General features: G+C 38.0%; 1 protein-coding gene across 5 annotated transcripts in view; it reads left to right on the forward strand.

Annotated features, from left to right (window-relative positions):
• Stxbp5 (syntaxin binding protein 5) overlaps positions 1-21,368 on the forward strand; it is a 140,077-nt gene that overhangs the window by 85,132 nt on the left and 33,577 nt on the right. For all 5 annotated transcript variants that reach the window (XM_075949144.1, XM_075949118.1, XM_075949135.1 and 2 more), the window contains exons 12-18: positions 269-416; positions 634-701; positions 970-1,010; positions 7,054-7,274; positions 7,718-7,896; positions 15,743-15,868; positions 17,688-17,839. In XM_075949144.1, coding sequence (XP_075805259.1) covers positions 269-416; positions 634-701; positions 970-1,010; positions 7,054-7,274; positions 7,718-7,896; positions 15,743-15,868; positions 17,688-17,839 — 935 coding nt within the window. The remainder of the gene's footprint in view (positions 1-268; positions 417-633; positions 702-969; positions 1,011-7,053; positions 7,275-7,717; positions 7,897-15,742; positions 15,869-17,687; positions 17,840-21,368) is intronic.

Raw genomic sequence — 21,368 nt, forward strand, 5'->3', positions numbered from 1 at the left:
AGTTGGGTGTAAGAAGCAATAAGACAAATACATATGTAGCATGCAGTTTTGTGTGTAGTAGTGATATATAGGTATAACCATTGTTTTTCTGTTTATTGGTGATAAAAGATCATCTTCTGTAATAAAACTCTTAAATGTTTTTTCATACTTACATAAAGTAAATCAGTGTAATCTTAGTAGAATGTGTAGTAATGTCTTCATGGTTGTGTTACATTGTCACAGATTACAATGTGTAATGGTTTTCTTTTTCCTATTCCTATTGTTAAAGATACCCTATATTTGAGAATCCCTACCCTTTGAGCATACACGAGTCCCCTGTTACATGTTGTGAATATTTTGCTGATTGTCCTGTGGACCTCATTCCTGCACTTTATTCTGTTGGAGCTAGACAGAAACGTCAAGGCTACAGCAAAAAGGTACCAAACCTGAGTTCACTGTTTAATGTAACATAGTATTATTTTAAATTTCTCACCTTGAGGTATTGGGAACACTGTTAGCTTTTTGGGATATTATTTTTAGGAGTAAATTATGTGTACTATGTTCATACCTATATAATATTCCTATACATTGTATGCTACATATCTACTATCTAGAATATATATTTTGAAGACAATTTCCAATTTTTTTTTATAGGAATGGCCCATCAATGGAGGTAATTGGGGCTTGGGTGCTCAAAGTTACCCAGAAATAATTATTACAGGGTAAGTGAAAGTATATTTTTTGCCAATTAAGTAACTAATTGCTAATATGCTTCTTAGGACAGTTTGAATTTTAACTCATTTGGTAAGGTAAGCTTCCCTCAGTGTTAGAGTATAATGAAAAGCAAGTTACTGGTGAGATGTGCTTCTCCCAGGTGTCTACTCTCACTGGTCCTTGTGAATGAGTGTGCTGACAAGTAACAATGTAACTGGTTTTCTGTGTTGGCTTTTTCCTTTTTCATCACATTCTTCTCTCCTTTCTTGGTCCTAGGCATGCTGATGGGTCAGTTAAGTTCTGGGATGCTTCTGCAAGTAAGTGCTTTGAATATTTAACTGTTGGTCATGTTTCATTGCCTTCGCCCTTATACATATTGATTTCAATAATTGTGCAAACAGCATTAGTCTTGAAAGTACTAGATTATCAGCTCAATATAGAATTATCAAATATGTGAGTTGAGAATTTTGAAGAATCCAGATATGTTAATGTTATTAGTAAGCCCAATAATAATTCTCAACAGTGTTCCAATCTCTTCAAATATCTTCAGAACGCCTCTTTAAAAGTCAAAAATAGACATGAAAATATATTTCAAATTAGATAATGCTTCTATCCAGTTCTAAACTACTATCACAAGAGATTATATTGTCCTTATGAACAGACCTTGTGATTAGATAGTATTAAAGAGGGAAGAGACACCTTTAGAGATTGGAGACCATTTATAGCAAGCATTTATGGAAATCACCTAACTCAGGAGAGCTGGTGCTTTATAGGGATGTTTGATAATACTGGTGCCTTTTGGGAGAAAGTTTATATAGAGAATGTCATTTCGGGGAATAAATACGTTCTCCATATTTTACAGTAAAGATTTTGCTCCGGTTTCCTTTTGAAGTTTTTCTTCAGGCTATCTAAATCCTTTGTAATGGTGGAAATGTCTGAATATATAGTATGCTGGAAAATAGATAGAGAAATGAAAATATGATTTAGTAAATATAGGCTTTTTCATAACATGATAATTAGCTGTTATATTTGGTTTTTAAAGATTTGACAGATTTTTTTCATATTATATTTTGGTTATATTCTTTACCCTCCCTCAGCTCTGCCCAGATCCTTCCTGCCTCCCGATGCATCTAAAAGTTCATGCCGCCTCTCCAAAAATTTTAGAAAGTAATAAAATCATAACAAAAAGAATTCCAAAACAAAACAAAAAGCACCCCCACATGCGCACGCACACACACACACACACAATGGAGTCATTTTATATTGGCCAAATATTCCTGGGCCTACCCTGGAGCATGGTTTATATCACTACTGGAGAATACTGCTTTTCTCTTTCCCAGCATGTAACACTTGGGAATAGCTTTTGGTGAGGGTTGGGTTTTGTGTCTGCTTTCCTTCTCCATGCTGGGACTTTGTCTGGTTTGAACCTGTGCAGCAATTATGTTTGCTGTCATAGTCTCTGTGAGTTCATGTGTGCGTTAGCACCTTAAGCCTTGAGAGGAAAGATTTGAGACAGCCCTCACCTCTAGGGCTAAGTGCTAACGTCTTTCACTCTACACATCGTCCAATTGTGGGTGTCTTTGTTAATCACCATCTAATGCAGGAAGAAGCGTCTCTGATCAGAGATGGGCACAGCGCTGGCGTATGGGTGAAACAGCGTGTCGTTCTGAGTCAGCTTCTTCCTGTGTCACTTACCAGTAGAGCAGTACTATCTCCTTCCCTCGGCCCGTGTCCTAGCCACTCTCGGGTTCTTGACCAATTTAGCAGTGCTGGGTATGGGCTCTATGCCATCAAGTAGGCTTAAATCCAATTTTAAAAAAAAAAGTGGTTGATTCCTTTCCAGCTCTTTGTGCCACTATTGCACCAGGGTGCTTTGCAGGCAGTCGTTGTAGGTCACAGAGTTTGTAGTTCGGTGATAGTTCCTTTTCCTTGGAAATTCTTCTCCTCCCATCCTTGCCCCTTAATAACTGCCTGCCTTCTATGGGAGTTGAGTTTTGTGCTGGATAATAGATATGGATCTATTTTCATTCTTCTACGTGTAACTATGTACTTTGACCAGCACCATTTGTTGAAGTTGCTGTCTTTTCTTCAGTGTACAACTTTGACTTCTTTGTAAAACCTCTGGTATCTGTAGGTGTGCGGACTTATATCTTAATCTTTTATTTCTTGTCAACATGTCTGGTTTTTATGGCAATACCATGCTGTTTTTATTACTATAGCTCCACTATACAGTGTGAAATCAATGGTGGTGGTACCTAGAAGTTCTCTTATTATTCCAAATTATTTTAATCCAGGTAGTGGCCATCTACCACTGAGATGAACAAGACTGAGTTCCAGCTTTCCAGAGACAGAGGCATGTACACCTCTGTAGACCAGCTTGGTCTACAGAGTGAGTTCCAGAACAGCTAGGACTGTATAGACAGACCCTGTTTGAAAAAACAAACAACAACAATAACAACCAACAAAATAGAATTATTTTAGTTATCCTGAACATTTTATGTTTCTACATAAAATGTAGAAATTTTCTTGTTTTTGAGGTTTTTGTCTGTTTATTTATTTATTCCAAATTCTGTGAAGAATTCTGAGAATTTTGATGGGAATTACATTGAATCTAGATAGCTTTTGGTATGATAGCCATTTTCACAATATTAATCTTCCTGACCCATGAGCATGGGAGGTCTTTCCAGCATATTCTGATATTGTCTTCAACTTTATTCTTCAGTATCTTACACTTTTTATTATTCAAGTCTTTCACTTGTTTGGTTAGAGCTATTCCAAGTTTTTTTGTTTTGTTTTGGGTGTTTGCTGTTTGTTGTTTTGAGGTGATTGTGAAAGGTACTGTTTCCCTGATTTCTTCACTGTCTGTCATTTGTGTATAGGAAAGCTGTGTGTGTCTGTGTGTGTGTGTGTGTGTGTGTGTGTGTGTGTGTGTGAATTTTGTATCCTGATACTTTGTTGAAGTATTTATAGAAGTTTCCTGGTGGGGTTTTTAGGGTCTGTTGTGTATAAAACAATACGTCTGAAAATAAAGATGCCTTTACTTTCCCTTTCCTGTGCACATCTCTTTATGCTCTCCTTCAGGTGTCTTACTGTGATCAAGACTTCGAGGATTATATTGAATAGCTATGAAAAGAATATCCTTGTCTTGTTTCTGATTTTAGCGGAACTGCTTTGAGTTTTTCTACATTTAGAATGATGTTGGCTATAGGCTTGCTATAAATTGACTTTATTGTGCTGAGGTTTGTTCCATTATTCTGAGTCTCTCCAGGACTTTTATCATGAAAGGTTTGGTCAAAAAACTTATCTCCATCTAATAAAATGATTGTGCAGTTTTGTCTTCTAGTCTTGTTTATGTGGTGGATTACTTGTTAATCTAGCTGAGCCATTGCTGCATCTCTGGAATGAAGCCAGTTTGTTCATGGTGGATAATCATTTTTTGATGTGTTCTTGTATTCAGCTTCGAAGTATTTTATTGACATTTTTTGAATATATGTTTGAAAGGAGTGTTTGTCTTTTTTTCTGTTGTTGGGTCTTTATATGGTTTTGGTATGAGAGTAATAATGGCTTTGTAAAACAAATGGGGAAGTATTTCTTCAGTTTCTATCTAGTGGAATAATCTGAGTAGTAATGGCATTAGCTCCTCTTTGAAGGTCATTAGAATACTGAACTGAACCATCTGTGCCCAGGCTTTTTTTGGTTGAGAATCTTTTAATACTGCTTCAGTTTCTCTATGGATTATGAATCTGTATAAATCATTTATTTCATTTTAATTTTAGTGGATCATATGTATCTAGAAATTCATCAATTTCTTTAAGGTATTTTAGATTGATGGAGAAGAGATTTTTTAACTTATGTCCTTAAAATTCTCTATTAAATTTCCTCAGTAATTCCTCCATTTTGACATCTAATTTTATTAATTTGGATCTTCTCTCTGTGTCTTTTTTTTATTTGGCTAGAAGTTTGTTGATATTCTCAAATATCCAAATCTTTGTTTCCTTGATTCTTTGTATTGGGTTTGTTTGTTTCTTGTTCATTGATTTCTTCTCTTGTTTGATAATTCATTTCTTGTCATTTGAGTACTATTTCTTCTTGTTTTTCTTAGAACTTTCAAGTGTGTCATAAATAAGATATTAATATGCAGTTTCTGCCGGCTGTTGGTGTAGCGCTTAGTTCTGTCTTAGTGTTATGTACATCCTTCTTAGAGCCAGTGTCATTGCTCCATGAGCGTGGGTGTGTGCTGTGTTCTTACATTCATTCAGTTATAAAATGTTTGTAATTTCCTACTTGATTTCTTTCTTTACCCAGTTTTCATTCAGTAATAAAGTGTTCAATTTCCATGACTTTGTTTACTCCCTGCCGCTTCTTTTGTTGTTAGTGTGCAGCTGTGATCCACGGTGTTCAAGGAGGATGCAAGTGCTATTTCAGCTTTCTGTGTCTCTTAAGACTTCTTTGTATCCTAACATGTGCTCAGTTTTGGAGAAATGTCCATGGGCTGCTGAGAAGAAAGTAGATTCTTTAGTGCTTAAATGAAATATTCTGAAGGTGTCTGTTAAGTCCAGTTCATTTCTGACAACAGTTAGCTCCAGCGTTTCCCTACTTAATTCTTGACCCGTTCGTTGGCAAGAGTAAGATGTTGAAGTCGTTTGCTATCTCTTTATGGGGGTCACCATGTGATTGTTATCTACAGTGGTGCTTCTGAACTTGTATGTGGTGTAGAAGTGTTTAGACTTGCAATAGCTCTTAGTGAAATTTTCCTTTAACACATATGTAGTGTCCTTCCCTAGCTCATTTTAAGCACATTTCCTTGGAATACCTTTTCTGTCCTTTTACCCTCAGTAGATTTCTGTCCTTGATGGTGAGGTATATCTCTAGAATGCATCAAAAAGATGGATCATGTTTCTAATCCAGTCTGCTAGTCAGTGTCTTTTTATTAGGAATCAAGATCACTAATATTGAGAATTATCGGTGACATATCTGTACGTTCCTGATACTTTGTTGCGGTGGTCTCAGTGTTTTTTGCCCCACTTTTGATGAATTACTCTAGGACAGTTTATTCCTTGTGTCCTCTTAGATACAGTAATCCTCTTTAGACTGACGTTGTTTTGTGGTGCTTGTGTAGTGCTGGATTGATGATCAGCAGTTCCTTAAACTGCTTTTATCCTGAGGGTTTTTTTCATCAGTTGTGATTGGTAGTTTGGGTGGGTATGGGAGTCTAGTCTGGCATCTGTAGTCTTTCAGAGCTTATACAAAATCTTTCTAGACCCTTCTGATTTTCAGAGTCTTCCTTGAGAGTCAGGAGTTATTTCCATGTGCGTGCCTTTATGTTACTTGCTTTTTATTACCTTAAAAAATTTAATATTCTTTTTTTGTTCTACACATTTATTATTTTGTTATTATGTGTTACGGAGAATTTCTTTTCTGACACTGCCTATCTTGTATTCAGTCTGTTTCTTTAATTTGATAGGCATCTCTTTCTTTAGACTGGGTAACTTTGCTTCTCTGAATTTGTTAAATAATTCTTTCTGAGTCTTTGACCTGGATATTTTCTCCCTTCATTATCCCAGTAATTTGTAGATTGGGTCTTTGCACGGTGTCCCAGATTACCTGGATGGTCTGTTCATGATTTTTTTTTAATTTAACTGACCTACCCAGTTCTACCTTGTCTTCAAGACTTGAAATTCTCTTATTTCATGTCTTCTAAGCTATAGGTGAGATTTTTGTTTGACTTCCTGAGTTTGATTCTAGTTTGCGTCTCCTTTAGTTTTCCTATTTCTTTATTAAATTATACTTTCATTTCTTGAACTATTTCCATTGTCTCATCAATTGTCTGTTTATATGTTCAGTCTTCATTGGGGCATTCATCCCATTCCTTTTTAATGTGCTTGAACATTTTCATGACTGTTATTTTTAAGTCTTTGTGTTGTGATTTAGCTAAGTTAGTTTTCTGGGTTCTTGTTACAGTAGGTTTGCTGCCTTGTGAAGGAGGTAGGTTCCCACGGTTGCTATCATTATCATGGTTCTCCATCCTTGGGATTTTGCACTGGAATCTAAGTATCTATGGTTATGATAGTTAGAGTATTTCTTGTAGATATCTGCTCTTATCTTTGCTGGGTGCTTATTCCGGTCTTTGCTTGCTGTTTCCCAGTCTGAGTTCTAGCCGACTGTGGCATCTGGGGTGGGGGTGGGGAGACTAAATCCCAGCCAAGTATGAGAGCTGTTGGTCCCTGGTAGAGAGAGATTTATGGGTTGGCAGGGGGTCACAAAAATGGATATGCACAAGGAATAGCTGCAAGGGCTGGCAGAGAAGAACTAGCATTTTTTTTTATTTTCAGCTAAAATTTATAATATACTTTCTCCTAGTAACTCTACAAGTACTTTATAAATTAAAAACGTCTAAAGTATTTGAAAAGTCAAGAAATAAAGATGACAGACCAAACACCGACATTGTAGATGAAGATCCATACGCCATTCAGATCATCTCCTGGTGCCCAGAGAGCAGAATGCTGTGCATAGCTGGAGTGTCAGCTCATGTCATCGTCTATAGATTCAGCAAGCAGGAAGTAGTTACAGAAGTCATTCCGGTAATCACCTCTTCACTGTTTTCCTTGTCAGTTGTTTGATATTTTTAAGCTTTTAAAAATTATTTATTAAATAATATTCTTGTACATAAAAAATGTGAAAGCATCTCAGTATTTATGCTGCCATCTAGTTTGTGAAAATAGCACGTTCGCATATATATTAATGTACTATCTGAATTTTTAAGTATGCTATGTCTTTTATTTAAGGAATATCAACTGTTGGTATCCCATAGAGTCTAAACCATTATGCACACGTGTGCATGTGTGAATTCCCACCCAGGCACACGGTTTTTAAAGGTTGAGTAGAAACTCTTTTTTTTTTCTTTTATCTCTAGAAATATAGCGTTTTTAAACCTTAAATTTTAAAGATATTCCTTCTGGTATGTTATATTACAAGTTTTTTTTTAATTATTAGGAATAGGTAAACAGCCATTCTTTTATGACAGATGCTTGAAGTTCGACTGTTATATGAAATAAATGATGTGGAAACGCCAGAGGGTGAGCAGCCGCCACCTTTGTCCACCCCCGTGGGCAGCTCCAACCCTCAGCCCACTCCTCCTCAGTCTCATCCGTCCACCAGTAGCAGCTCTTCTGATGGGCTTCGTGATAATGTACCTTGCTTAAAGTAAGTTGAAAACATTAGGTCTACTTTACATGTTATCTCTTCATTTAGGAAAATGGTAATCATTAGTACACCCCTGGTGGCATTTCCTGTAAGAACAGGTGTTTCTGTGTTTGGCTGTGGTTGACTGAGCTTGTTTCTTTATGGTATGCTGTTACACTTGATGTTGCCAAGGTTTACAATAACGAGGTTGATGGCCTTGGGTCACCCACCATACCTTCTCTGCCAGCCGTGGCTGCCTTCTGAACTCAGGTTCTGTGTGGTTTATATTCATTCTCTTCACTTTGAGTGACATTTTAAACTTCTAGGACATAACTGAGTTTGAAAATTCACTGTGGTGTTGTCTCCATTTTTGGGGAAGCTTGCTTTGAAGGGGTTTCTCCCTTAGCCTCATATGACCAATCTTGATTTCTGTCAAGATAATGTAGTTCTTGCCCTCTTCTTATCTTCACGTGGAATTCAGGGAACCCAACTTCCTTTCTTGAAGAGTGTAACAACAGAATAAAATATGATTTCTAGACCTGTCCAGATCCCCTGCAACATCCTGCCCTCTTCTTTTTTTTCTTATTAATAACCCACTGAGTCCAGTGTATGCTGCCCATATATTCCTCCAGTGTGGGCACACTGGATCATGGCCAACCTGTAAGGGGAAACACCTCTAACGAAAACTGGCTCTTCTTCCTCCAACTGTCAGTAGCTCCTCAGCTGTGGTTTTGTCAGATAGTCAAGGGTCATTGAGGACCAGAGCGAATGTTACATTTCAGTTGTTCTCAACCTTCCTAATGCTCTGACTGTTTAATACAGTTCCTCATGGTATGGTTACCCCCAACCATAAAATTATTTCTGTTGCTACTTCATAACAGTAATTTTGCTACTGTTATAAATCGTAATGTAAATAAATAACTGGTATATAATCCATGTGAAATGGAGTTACAACCCACAGGTGACATATGTAGATGTCTCAATAACAAAAAGATTTGTCATAATTAATCCTTTATTGAAACATGACTAGATTGAAATGCAGAGAGAGGAGGGGAAGTAACTGTGCCTCCTTTTCCCCTTCTGATCTGATTTATAAGCCAGGGTGTAGCTGTGGGAACAGCAGAGCTATAGTCAGATACTGCTCATTCATTTCCCGACCGCCCAAAATAATCACTCAGAAATTATATTAATTACAACACTGCTTGGCCAATGGCTCTAGCATACTCAGAGTTGTCCTGATTTGAATTTCCCTGATATCTAAGGAAGTTTAACATTTCCTTAAGTACTTTTTGGCCATTTGAGATTCTTCTGTTGAGAATTCTCTGTTTGGTTCAGTACCCCAGTTTTTAATTGGGTTATTTAGAATTTTAATGTCTAATTTCTTGAGTTCTTTATGTATTTTGGAGATCAGTCCTTTGTCTGATGTGAGGTTGGTGAAGATCTTTTCCCATTCAGTAGGCTGCCTTTTTGTCTTAGTGACAGTGTCCTTTGCTTTACAGGAGTTTTCAGTTTCAGGAGGTCCCATTTAGTTATTGTTGCTCTTAGTGTCTCTGCTACTGGGTTATATTTAAGAAGTGGTCTCATGTGCCCATGCATTAAAGGATACTTCCAACTTTCTCTTCTATCAGATTCAGTGTGGTCAGATTTATATTGAGGTCTTTAATTCATTTGGACTTGAGTCCAAATGGTAATAGATATGGATCTATTTTCATTCTTCTTCATGTTGATATCCAGTTATGCCAGCACCATTTGCACCATTTGTTGAAGATGCTTTCTTTTTTCCATTGTATAATTTTAGCTTCTTTATCAAAAATCAGGTGTCCATAGGTGTGTGGATTAATATTTGGGTCTTCAATTTAATTCCATTGTTCAACATCTCTGTTTTTATGCCAATACCAAGCTATTTTCATTACTGTAGCTCTGTAATAGAGCTTGATGTCAGGGATGGTGATGCCTCCGGAAGTTCCTTTATTGTACAGGATTGTTTTGCCTATCCTGTTTTTTTTTTCCCAAATAAAGTTGATTATTTTTCTATCAAGGTCTGTGAAGAATTTTGTTGGGATTTTAATGGGGATTGCATTGATAGATTGCTTTTGGTAGCATTGCCATTTTTACTTTGTTGGTCCTTCCTATCTAAGAGCATGGGAGATCCTTCCATTTTCTGGTATCTTCTTCAGTTTCTTTCTTCAAAGCCTTAAAGTTCTTGTCAAATAGGTCTTTCACTTCCTTGGTTAGTGTTACCCCAAGATATTTTTTGTTATTTGTGGCTATTGTGAAAGGTGATGTTTCTCTGATTTCCTTTTCAGCTTCTTTATTATTTGTGTATAGGAGGGCTACTGATTTTTTTGAGTCGATCTTTTATCCTGTCACATCACTGCAGGTATTTATCAGCTGTAGAAGTTCTCTGGTAGAGTTTTTGGGGTCACTTATGTACACTATCATATCCTCTGCAATGGCTAAGATCAAAAACACTAATGATAGCTTATGCTGGAGAGGATGTAGAGTAAGGGGAACACTCATCCATTGCTGGTGGGAATGCAAACTTGCACAACCACTTTGGAAATCAGTAAACACTTTCTCAGAAAATTGGGTATCAACCTACCTCAGGATCCAGCAATACCACTCTTAAGAATATACCCAAAAGTTGCTCAATCATACTACAAAAGCATTTGTTCAACTATGTTCATAGTAGCGTTATTTGTAATAGCCAGAACATTGAAACAACCTAGATGCCCCTCAATGGAAGAATGGATAGAGAAAGTGTGGCAATCTACACATTAGAGTACTACTCAGCAGAAAAAAAAATGGCATCTTGAATTTTGCATGCAAATGGATGGAATTAGAAAACACTATCTGAGTGAGGTAACCCAGATTCTAAAAAAATGAATATGGTATGTACTCACTCATAAGTGGATACTAGCTATAAACAATGTTCATGATCCTAGAGAAGTTAAATAATAAAGTGAACCCAAAGTAAAACATATGTAGATGCACCTGGAAATTGGAAACAGACAAGATCGTCTGACAAAATTGGGAGCATGCGGGTGGGAGAGGGGGGTAGAAGGAAGAGGAAAAGGGAAAGAGAAGGGGAGAAGGGGAGGGTTGGGGAGAGCTTGAGGGAATGGGATAGTCAAGATGGAGAAGAACAGATATGAAAGCAAGGAAAGAGATATCTTAGTTGAGGGAGCCATTATGGGGTAGCAAGAAACCTGGTTCTAGAAAAATTCCCAGGAATCCACAAGGATGACCCCAGCTAGGACCCTAAGCAGTAGAGGAGAAGGTGCCTGAACTGGCCTTGTCCGGTTGTCAGACTGATTGTTATCTTAAATATCACTATGGAAACTTCATCCAACAACTCATGGAAACAGAGGCAGAGACCCACATCAGAGCACTGGACTGAGCTCCCAAGGTCCAGTTGAAGAGTAGAAGGAATGAGAATATGAGCAAAGAGGTCAAAACCATGAAGGGTCCACCCACTGAGACAGTTTACCTGAGCTAATAATGGGAGCTCACCAACTCCAGCTGGACTGGAAAGGAACAAGCGTAGGACCAAACTAGTTCCTCTGAATGTGGTTGACAGTTGGAGCAGATTGAAGGGCCACTGACAATGGCAATGGGATTTGTCTCTGCTGCATGCACTGGCTTTCGGGATCCTATTCTCTTTGGACATATACCTTGTTCGACCTAGATGTAGTAGGGAGGGCCTTGGACCTTACACAAAGCAAAGTGCCTTGCCATCTCTTAGTATTTGAAGGGGTGGGGTGGGAGGGGGTGTGGAGGGATGGGAGGAGGGAAGGGAGTGGGAATTTGTATTGATATTTTTTTAAATAAATAAAAAAGAAAGAAAATGCAGTTCAGCTAATATCCACAGAGAGACTGTAGGGAGCCATCTCATGCTGCAGTCTTCCAGGAGGAAGAAGCTATGGTGGTTACTTTTTTCCAGCGCAGTAATAAGCATCCACACTCGACCAGTGAGAGGCCTTCTCCTTTCATGGGTCTGGGGCACTGGGATCCTTCGCTTGGCAGGGCTCATATCAGCAATGTGCATTCACTCGGGAGTTCATCTGCTTCTCACACAATGCCTTTGTACACAGCTGGCTATTTTTTATTTTTTATTTTATTTTTTTTTTTTTTTTTTTTTTTGGTTTTTCGAGACAGGGTTTCTCTGTGGTTTTGGAGCCTGTCCTGGAACTAGCTCTTGTAGACCAGGCTGGTCTCGAACTCACAGAGATCCGCCTGCCTCTGCCTCCCGAGTGCTGGGATTAAAGGCGTGCGCCACCACCGCCCGGCTTATTTTTTAAACAAATATTTTCAAGCTGTTTTATTTGTTTCTTTTACTAATCCAATTTTATGGTTTCTTTATTTAGATATTCTAAGTGACCCTTTGCAAAGTACTTGTCCAAATAGAAAGTTATTTTAAAATTATTATACTTCCAAATATCATTTTAACATTTTAAAATGTATTTATACAAATGGTGAAACCTTTTATAAATGTTTTATAGCTTACCATTAGCAAGTAAGGAAGTTGAGTATATTTTAAATATTAAGTGTATAGCTTTAATAGTTGTAGACAACAATTCATCAATCCTTCCCACTTTCTGTTTTTAAGATCCAGCTCTGTCATTTCTTCTTTTATTACATTTATGTGTGTGTGTTTCACACACACTCACACAGTCATGCATATGTGGGCACAAGAACATGCCACAGCAAGCACAGAAGTCAAAATGATTGTAGGAATCCACCCTATCCTTCCATATGTGGGTCATGGGCTTCAAGATCAGGTGTTTGGTCTTAACAACAGGTGCCGTAACTTGCTGAGCCATCTTCTTGGTTTGTCTCTTTCTATTATTTTATTTATTTATTAAAAATTTCCACCTCCTCCCATCCTCTTGTTTCCCATTCACTCCCCCACTCCCCCTCTCCAGTCCTAAGAGAAGTCAGGGTGCCCTGCCCTGTGGGAAGTCCAAGGCCCTCCCCTCTCCATCCAGGTCTAGGAAGGTGTGTATCCAAACAGACTAGGCTCCCAAAAAGCCAGTACATGCAGTAGAATCAAAACCGAGTGTCAAAAAAAAAAAACAAAAAAAAAAAAAACCGAGTGTCATTATCATTGGCTTCTCAGTCCACCCTCATTGTCAGCCACATTTAGAGAGTCCAGTTTGATCACATGCTCATTCAGTCCCAGTCCAGCTGGCCTTGGTAAGCTCCCATTAGATCAGTCCCACCATCTCAGTGGGTGGGTGCACCCCTCGTGGTCCTGACTTCCTTGCTCATGTTCTCCCTCCTTCTGCTCTTCATCTGTGCCTTGGGAGCTCAGTCCAGTGCGCTTCTGATTATTCATTTGTTTTCTAGTCCTTTGGGATGAACCTAAATTTGCCACACAGGCAAGAACTCTACTACTTAAATATTCCCCTAGCCAGCCCAGGTTTCTAGGTTTTATTTTAAATACAAATTAGAGATTTTAAGCTGGACAGTAGTGGCACACACCTTTAATCCCAGCACTTGGGAGGTAGAGGCAGGTGGATCTCTGTGAGTTCCAGGCCAGTCAGGTCTATAAGAGCTAGTTCCAGGATAGGCTCCAAAGCTACAGAGAAACCCTGTCTCAAAAAAAAAAAAAAAATGTTTTGGCAAGAGGTTAGTATTTAGAGAAATTTTTGGTTTGCTATTTCTTTATATTTTTTTATTCTTAGCAAATTGAAGTTTTAAAAAGATTTATTTTGTGTTTGATTTATTGTGTATGTTGGTGTTTGTATATTTCTATGTACACAATGGGTGTTGATGCCTATAAGTGCAGTCTAGAAAATGGCATCTGATCAGCTGGAGCTGGAATTATAGACAGTTATGAGCTGCCTGGCATAGGTCCTGTGGACTGAACTGTGGTCCTTTACAAGAGCACTACATGCTCCTAACTGCATCCATCGCTTTATCCTCACCACAGGTCTTAAGTATAGCCTGTATGTGCTTTCAAAGTTATTACTGGAAGATCTGCTCCTGCCCTTGAGAACCTAATCCAGTATGCACATTCTGTATGCCAGGTCCAAGGCGTGCTTCCTGGAGGCTTGCTTCTTGCCTAATTCGAGCAAGAATAGCCAGCCCCATTTGGGCTCAGCCTGTATGTGTCAAAACTACCTTTAGGTGAGAGGTCAGATGCCTCAATTCTCATTTTAATGCCTTATTATCAACAAATGCAGGTGGATATTGGCCAGTTCCCCTAAAAGCAACAGAAATTCTCTCTCAGCAGGTACAGTTCTGAGGGCCAGAGGTGACTCCAGTTCACTTCCTGTTACACGTGTGTACAGTGACTCTCATCCTCCTGGTAGACTTGACAACCGACTCTTATCGTTTTCTTAGCACATTGCTAACAAGTATCTTAGTCCTTCTCACTATAGAAGTACCAGCAAAATTATTCAAAAGTGCTTCTGCCTCCTAATGAAGCTGCAGGCTGTTTGACAGTGAGTAGTCATCTTGCTGTCCTTTATACTCCGTCACTCCAAGGCAGAATCCAAAAAAATCAGTGGAAGACCAGACTTTGCAAGCATTTGTGCAGTCTAAGGTACCCTCAGCTTAAAATATAGTTACACATGCAAATAAATTGCTCTTCTTGTTTAAATCTATTTCTTTCACATGAAGGTTGCTGATACATGTATGGCAGGGGTGAAGTCTAAGGATTCTTCAGAAAGTCTCATATTTCTATAAATTTCTCCCTCTCCTTCTTTTCTAATATCATAGACTTAGCCAAAACAAGTTTAGTACAAATTAATCCGTTATTTGTGAGATTTGGGTATTTGACACCTCTCTGCCAAGTGGTTCTAGATTCATAGATGCGTAACATCACCTCAAATTTCCTAGATATTCCTCTGAACTAAGCCTTCATTACTGATGCACCTAATGGATTTATTTAGTGATTTTGACCTTACAGTCACTGTGACTTCTTCTCTCTTCATGTAACTCAGTCCAACCTCTCCTTTACTCACTTATTCTGTGGATCTTGTATGCAGAAGTTAAAATTAGTACAGGATTTCTGTCTTCTAGGGGAGAGGTGCTTACCACCTTGTTTGATGACCTGAGTTTGATCCCTAGAACCTATACCATGGAAGGAAGGAACTGACTCATGCAAACTGTCCTTTGCGTGGAGGTTTGCGCATCGTGCACACAGTAAAAATTAGTAAAGAAATGTATGATTGTCTTTGATTTATACCTACCAGAAAGTTATAAGCCACATCAAGTCTTACCTCATACTGTATTCTAAGTCTACTTTAGAAATATTGTTTAATATCAGAACAATTTCCTAATTGGTCCACCTTATCTGCTGGGTCTGGCATTATCTACAAATGAACAGCAGAGTGTGGAGAAGTGCTTTATTTCGCTTTAGGTGGTAAAAAGTTACCCACTACAAATCAGTTGCTTGTACTAATTTTTGACTTCTATACTCATTTTTGCTTTGGGGGAGTGGTGATTTTAAGCTTTATTCTTTCATTCATTTATTCTTTTGGTTTTTTTTTTTCTTTCTGGTTGCTTGTTGCTGCTTTTGCTCATTCTTAAACCTACCTTTTCCTGTTTTTTTGTTCTTCCTTTCCTCTTTTCTTCCCCACTTATTCTCTCTTATCCATCATCCTTTCCTGTCTCATAACATTATATCCATAATTTGCCAGTATTTCCCTACCTTTGTCACTCGGGCATGTGTTCATCTCTGCAACAAGGGTAAATGCTTCTAGAATACAGTGCTCTGACTTCTACATTTTAGGAAATCTAGTGTGGTCTCCTGTATAAAATTATTCTTGCATGACGATGTATGATTTCATGTGCGAAAGGCAATCAGTTAATTGGAAATGTGTTAAAATGCTAATGTGTCTTCCTTTTTCTTTTCCAGAGTCAAAAGCTCACCACTTAAACAGTCTCCGGGTTATCAGACAGAACTAGTTATTCAGTTGGTGTGGGTGGGTGGAGAACCTCCACAGCAGATCACCAGCCTGGCACTCAATTCTTCCTACGGGCTGTAAGTATGAGGGTTCTTGTTGTTTTATTGGTTTTGGTTTTTGTTGTTTTTTTTTTTAGTCTCTTTGTAGTATTCCCTATGTAATTTTGCATTTAAGTATAAAAATATAAAAATACTTGGGTTTTGTTGTATCATCGCCTAAAGTGTTGCTGTGTAGCTATAATTTCTGCTTTTGGGGGGACATGGTTTTGTTGTGAAGAGTTCTTGTAGGTCTGTGCCATGACTACTGATGTACAGTATTGGACGTTCTTACCAGAGGGAAAGTCAGTGTACCCTCTCAGTGTCTCCCTGAGAAGTAATGTTCTCACATTTCTCTTAAACTCTAACAGATTTTATAAATGGATTCTGTATAAATGGAACTGTAACAGTGTCGTGTTTTCTCAGCTTCCAAAGTCAACTTGTACAGATTTCTAAGGGTATAGCAGCAGTCTTAACAAAACACTCCTCTGTACACAACTGCAATTGTCCTTATGCCTTCAGCATATAGATAAAGCAGTTGTTATACTTTGTCTATGTTTAGAACCTCAGCATCACAGTAGGAAACTGCTGTGTACTGTCTGTTACAGCCATGTTTGTGCACAGACCTGTGGTCTCTGTTACAGTAGTGTTTGTGCACAGACCTGTCTTGACCTCAGTGGTAGCCATGGAGAGTCACCTGTACTTTTGTTCCTGCTAATCTGCTAACTCACTATCAGTCCTCTGTCTCTTGGATTCGTACATCCAACTTAACCTTGGTTGTAAGCTGAGAAGCCTCCTAGTATCTTTTATTGGCTGCCTTTTATTGGCAGTTCTTATGGAAGAACAAAAGATTCTACCTTCTAAATACTTTATTGAGCATTACAACAACAATAAAAAACTACAGACTTGAAAGAATAGGGAATTTCGAAAGTAGTTAAAAACTTAACAATTAATTATACGTTTTTATTATATTTGTGGGCTTGTTTATTTGGTGGAAATTTTTTTCTCTGTCTCTAGTTTTGAAATTTAAATTACTTGCCAAGACTATATAATGTGTAGCTCATTTTTAAAGCTTCAGTTGAAACATCTACCCCTCTGGCTCCTGTGTGTTCATGCCTACTGTCCTCATCTGCACCCGAGTGCAAGGTTTCCTCTCTGAGTCCTTCGTCTGCTAGTCAACGTCTTGTCCATCCTCTTTGACTATGACGTCACTCCCCTATACATGCCAGCTACCAAGATGCTTTAAGAGCTCTTAGAATATGTATGAATAAGAATCCATTATACACCAGAAGTTAGGTTGTGGTTCCTAAACTGTAATGAAGAAAGCATTTTGCACAGCTCAAAGTGTGTATCCCAAGGCTTATATTTCCTTTTTGTTCTGGACAGAGGAGTTACCAGAGATTATTCTAACCTATAATTCCATTTTCTCAGGAACAGAAAAATAGACATTTACATTGCTTAGTGTGTATGTGGGGGGGAGGGAGGTCTGATCAAGCTTCAGCTTTCATGTCAAATATTCTTATAAATGGTGCTAATGCTTGATTTAATGATATAGATAATATCTACAGAGATATGAATAGCTCCCTGAGAAAGACTGTGTACTCTGTACTCCCATGCCTATCCTTGCCTTTAGTTTCAGGCAACTGAGGCGAGTCCCCAGATGCCCTAACTCCACATGTGAGCTCACACACACACACACACACACACACACACACACACACACACACACACACACTAATAGTCAATAAAATAAATGGAAAAAGAATTTCTGAAAGGCCCACCAGTCTATCCTTCAGCTCTGTAGTTCACATTTCTTCTAATAACTTGTTTGCACTGAGATACTTATGCTTCCCATTGCCAGTGTGGTTTTTGGCAACTGTAACGGCATCGCAATGGTTGACTACCTCCAGAAGGCAGTACTGCTCAACCTCAGCACCATAGAACTGTACGGCTCAAACGATCCTTACCGAAGAGAACCCCGGTCGCCTCGGAAATCACGCCAACCTTCAGGAGGTAAAAAGAAAGGAAAACCTTCCTGAGCTTTAAGTGCTGCAGATGCTCGCATGCATATGTCCCTTGTGTCTGTGAGTGCTTCCCTTAAGCAAAGAGCGAGTCTGCTTTAAACTGGATATGTAAACAACCAAAGACCAGCTAGACATAGGAGTCTTGTTTTTGTTTTGTGTTTCCTTTATGGTTTGTTTTCTTTTGTTCTTAATAATATAGGGTTACTTTTAATGTCCCAAGGAAACTTCAGCTAAGGCATAATACTAGGAATGTATGTCCAGTTATTATAGAATAGAAATAGATTTCTGTTTGGTCCCTCTTAGATAATAATTGAGTTTGAACCATCTAATGAAAGCAATCATTCCTGTGTGAAAGTGGGCTCAGAGGTGATTTGCTTCCCTGATAATGAGCATGTAAAGATAGCCTTGATTAGACACAAGCTCGGGCTCATACAAAAAAAATCTTTGTAGTGTTCTTTGCTGTTTGCTAAATATCTAGTATTAATACTGCTTCAATGCTGATATCTCTTAGAACATAGAATACACATATTTCTGGCTAAGTATCCTGTACCTCTTGTGTTTTACTTCGTGATATACAGCAGATAACTTCATGCATATGATATGGGGGTACACTAAGGAGACCTCTAACAATAATTGACAGTGAGCTTAGTTTTCCTGGGGACCCTCCTAGCTGGACCAGGATTAAGAGGAGCTTTATTCAGGGCTTGCTTCATTCGTCTGCGGAATCCTGGTAAGCATTGGTTTAAGGAACTGTCTGCACATTCTCCGCATACCCACGGAATTAAAGTTCTTTTTGATTCAGGGTGCTCGAAGCCATGAAGTCTAGCACCACACACACACACATATATATACTCATACATACACATATACATATCTGCCATACACACACAGAGCATTTTAACATTCTCTCAGATTTAAGCTGCTCTCAGTACATTGTTGGCTAATGATCGCTACCAAGTTTGTAACATGTGAGGGAACGAAACAAAAAAGAAAGGTAATGTTAGGCTTTTCTGGCATTTTGCTTAATGGTCAGGTTTTTTTTTCACAGTTTGTTCTGCCTTGTCTGTCTGAGTCTGATCATGTTGTCATGTATTATCTCCAGCAGAAGTTCTGTTTCAGCCATGCCATTCTGGTATCTGTCTCCTTTCTTTCTCCCTCCCTCCTCATGGCTTCACTAAGGTATGCTGGCTGTGGCTTCTTGCATGTGCGGCCTTCCTAGCTCTGAGTCAGTGAAAAGACTCCGTTCTTCTTTTATAAGTAAGTCGTTTATGTCTTGACATTTTTGTTCTCTGTAAGATCATTGTTTCCCTTTTCATTTTACTAATTAACTAAAATACTTTACATCTAAAAGACTAAACTCATTATTTAGAGTTATCTTATAACAGCTAATTGAGCAATATGCCCCAACAGAGCTTCTTTATAAAGCCTGGAAAGAAATAGTTATGAAAGAATATTAAAACATTTTGTTATAAAAAATTCAGATTTTACAAACTTGTAAAATTCTTACTAGTCTTAAAATTAATTTCTTTTCCCCTTTATACTTCAGAAGGTTTACATTAAATTACTTATTATTGAATGTCTGAACTTATGTAAGAATAGGACAAGGTTTATTATACAATTAATTTTTCCTTAAATTTTACTGCATCCTACTTTATTATTTATTATTATTTATTTATAGTAAATTCTTTAATATAATTTATAATGTTATTTGCTTCATTTTAAATTGAAGAGAAAGATGTTATGCATATGAGAACTATGTCAAGGTTTTATTATGCTAAAATGTTTCACGTTGTAATTTTGCCATACTCTCATTACCTAAGGTTTCTTAACTAAAAACTGGGGGTGTACATCTATGTAGAGGAGACTACTTCATAGAAGGACAGAAAGGAGGGTTAATTTTTGACGTTTTTAGTAATATCTTGAGAATATTTGTGCCTCTGATTTCAAAATTGATTTATTTTTCATATAAAATTAATAGATAATAATTGGCACTAAAATTTGTATTGCTATAAAAAGAATGATATTCTTACCCAAGTATTAGGGTGCATGCATCAATTGTAGGATGTGGGAAGCCGAGACAAGAGGCTCTCCTCCAGTTCAAGGCTGACTGCTGAAACCCTGTCTTAAAATTAGAAGCAGGCTAGTGAACTCAAGGGTTGCCTTTGCCTTCCTCTCCTGGCTCTGGGGTCACAGATATGTGCTATGGAACCTAGCTTGCTGCTTTCTTCTTCCTCCTCCTTCTCCTTTTCCTCCCCCTCCTCCTCCTTCTTTTTGTAGTTTGTTCTTGCTCTGTAGCACAAGTGCCGTCACACTGTGTTCAACCTTTTTAAAGGTCAGTTTGCATGGAGAATTGTATTTACTACCAACAGATGGAGTCTATTATGATTAGGACTCTAGAGTCACTTATTAATTTGTTTTATAAAATAAAATATTATCATTTGAAGTTTGAAAATGTTAACTTTGTTATTACATTAACATTAAATTATTATACAGATTGAGGCCTCACAAGGATTATTGTAAAACTATCTCGGGGATGTTCGTTCCTAGGGGATACCCGAACCCATTTCAGAACCCCTGTGTATTGTTTTCTTGTCTACATACATTCCTGTGATAATGTTCAATTAGAATGAGGCACAGTAAGATTATCAACAATAACATACTAAAATGAACAATTCATATTTCTATATTGCACTTATGTGCAAATGGTCTCTCTACTTCAAAATGTCTTATTGCTGTGCATGCTCCTCCTCCCTGTGGTGATATGGCATGGTACTCAAAGCAGTTTATGGCTCTCGTAGGCGCATCAGCATCTGCACCTTTGTGAGGTACTTGGCCGTAAGCACTCCAACACTATGACTGTTTAGTCAGTGAGAAGGACTAGTCCTCTCTGAGTAATGGGAAGGTAGATATGCATTAGGTGGAGCAGTAATGCCCTATACAGTGAGATTTTAGCACACTACCTAACAAGGTGCCTACATAAAATTTATGTAATTTATAAAATTCTAGAATTATAAATTTATAAAATTCTAGAATTATTTCTAGAATTTACCAGTTAGTATTTCAGACCAGATTAACAGTGAGTAATTGAAACCACAGAAAGTAAAGCTGTAAGAAGAGGTGTGTGTGTGTGTGTGTGTATGTGTGTGTGTGTGTATGTGTGTGCATATGTGTTCAGTAAAATGGGTTTACAGGATTACAAAAGGCATGCTGACAGATGGTGGCTTAGTGGGTGAGACAGTAGTTGCCAAGCCTGGTGACCTTGGTGCAGTTCCCTAAATCTAAAGGTGGGACAAGTGAACCAGTTCCCAAAAGTTGTCCTCTAGCCTTTCCATATGACCTGGAGCATGCTCTTACACACACACACACACACACACACACACACACACACACACACACACATGCATACTCACTGAATAGAGAGACGGATATAAAAGTATTTTAAAGAATGTATAAATGCACTTATGTACTATGTACTATGCATATGCAGTATGCATCACAGTTGTAAGATTGTTATTTCA

The sequence above is a fragment of the Microtus pennsylvanicus genome, chromosome 1 (genome assembly GCF_037038515.1).
Source record: "Microtus pennsylvanicus isolate mMicPen1 chromosome 1, mMicPen1.hap1, whole genome shotgun sequence".
NCBI classification, from domain to species: domain Eukaryota; kingdom Metazoa; phylum Chordata; class Mammalia; order Rodentia; family Cricetidae; genus Microtus; species Microtus pennsylvanicus.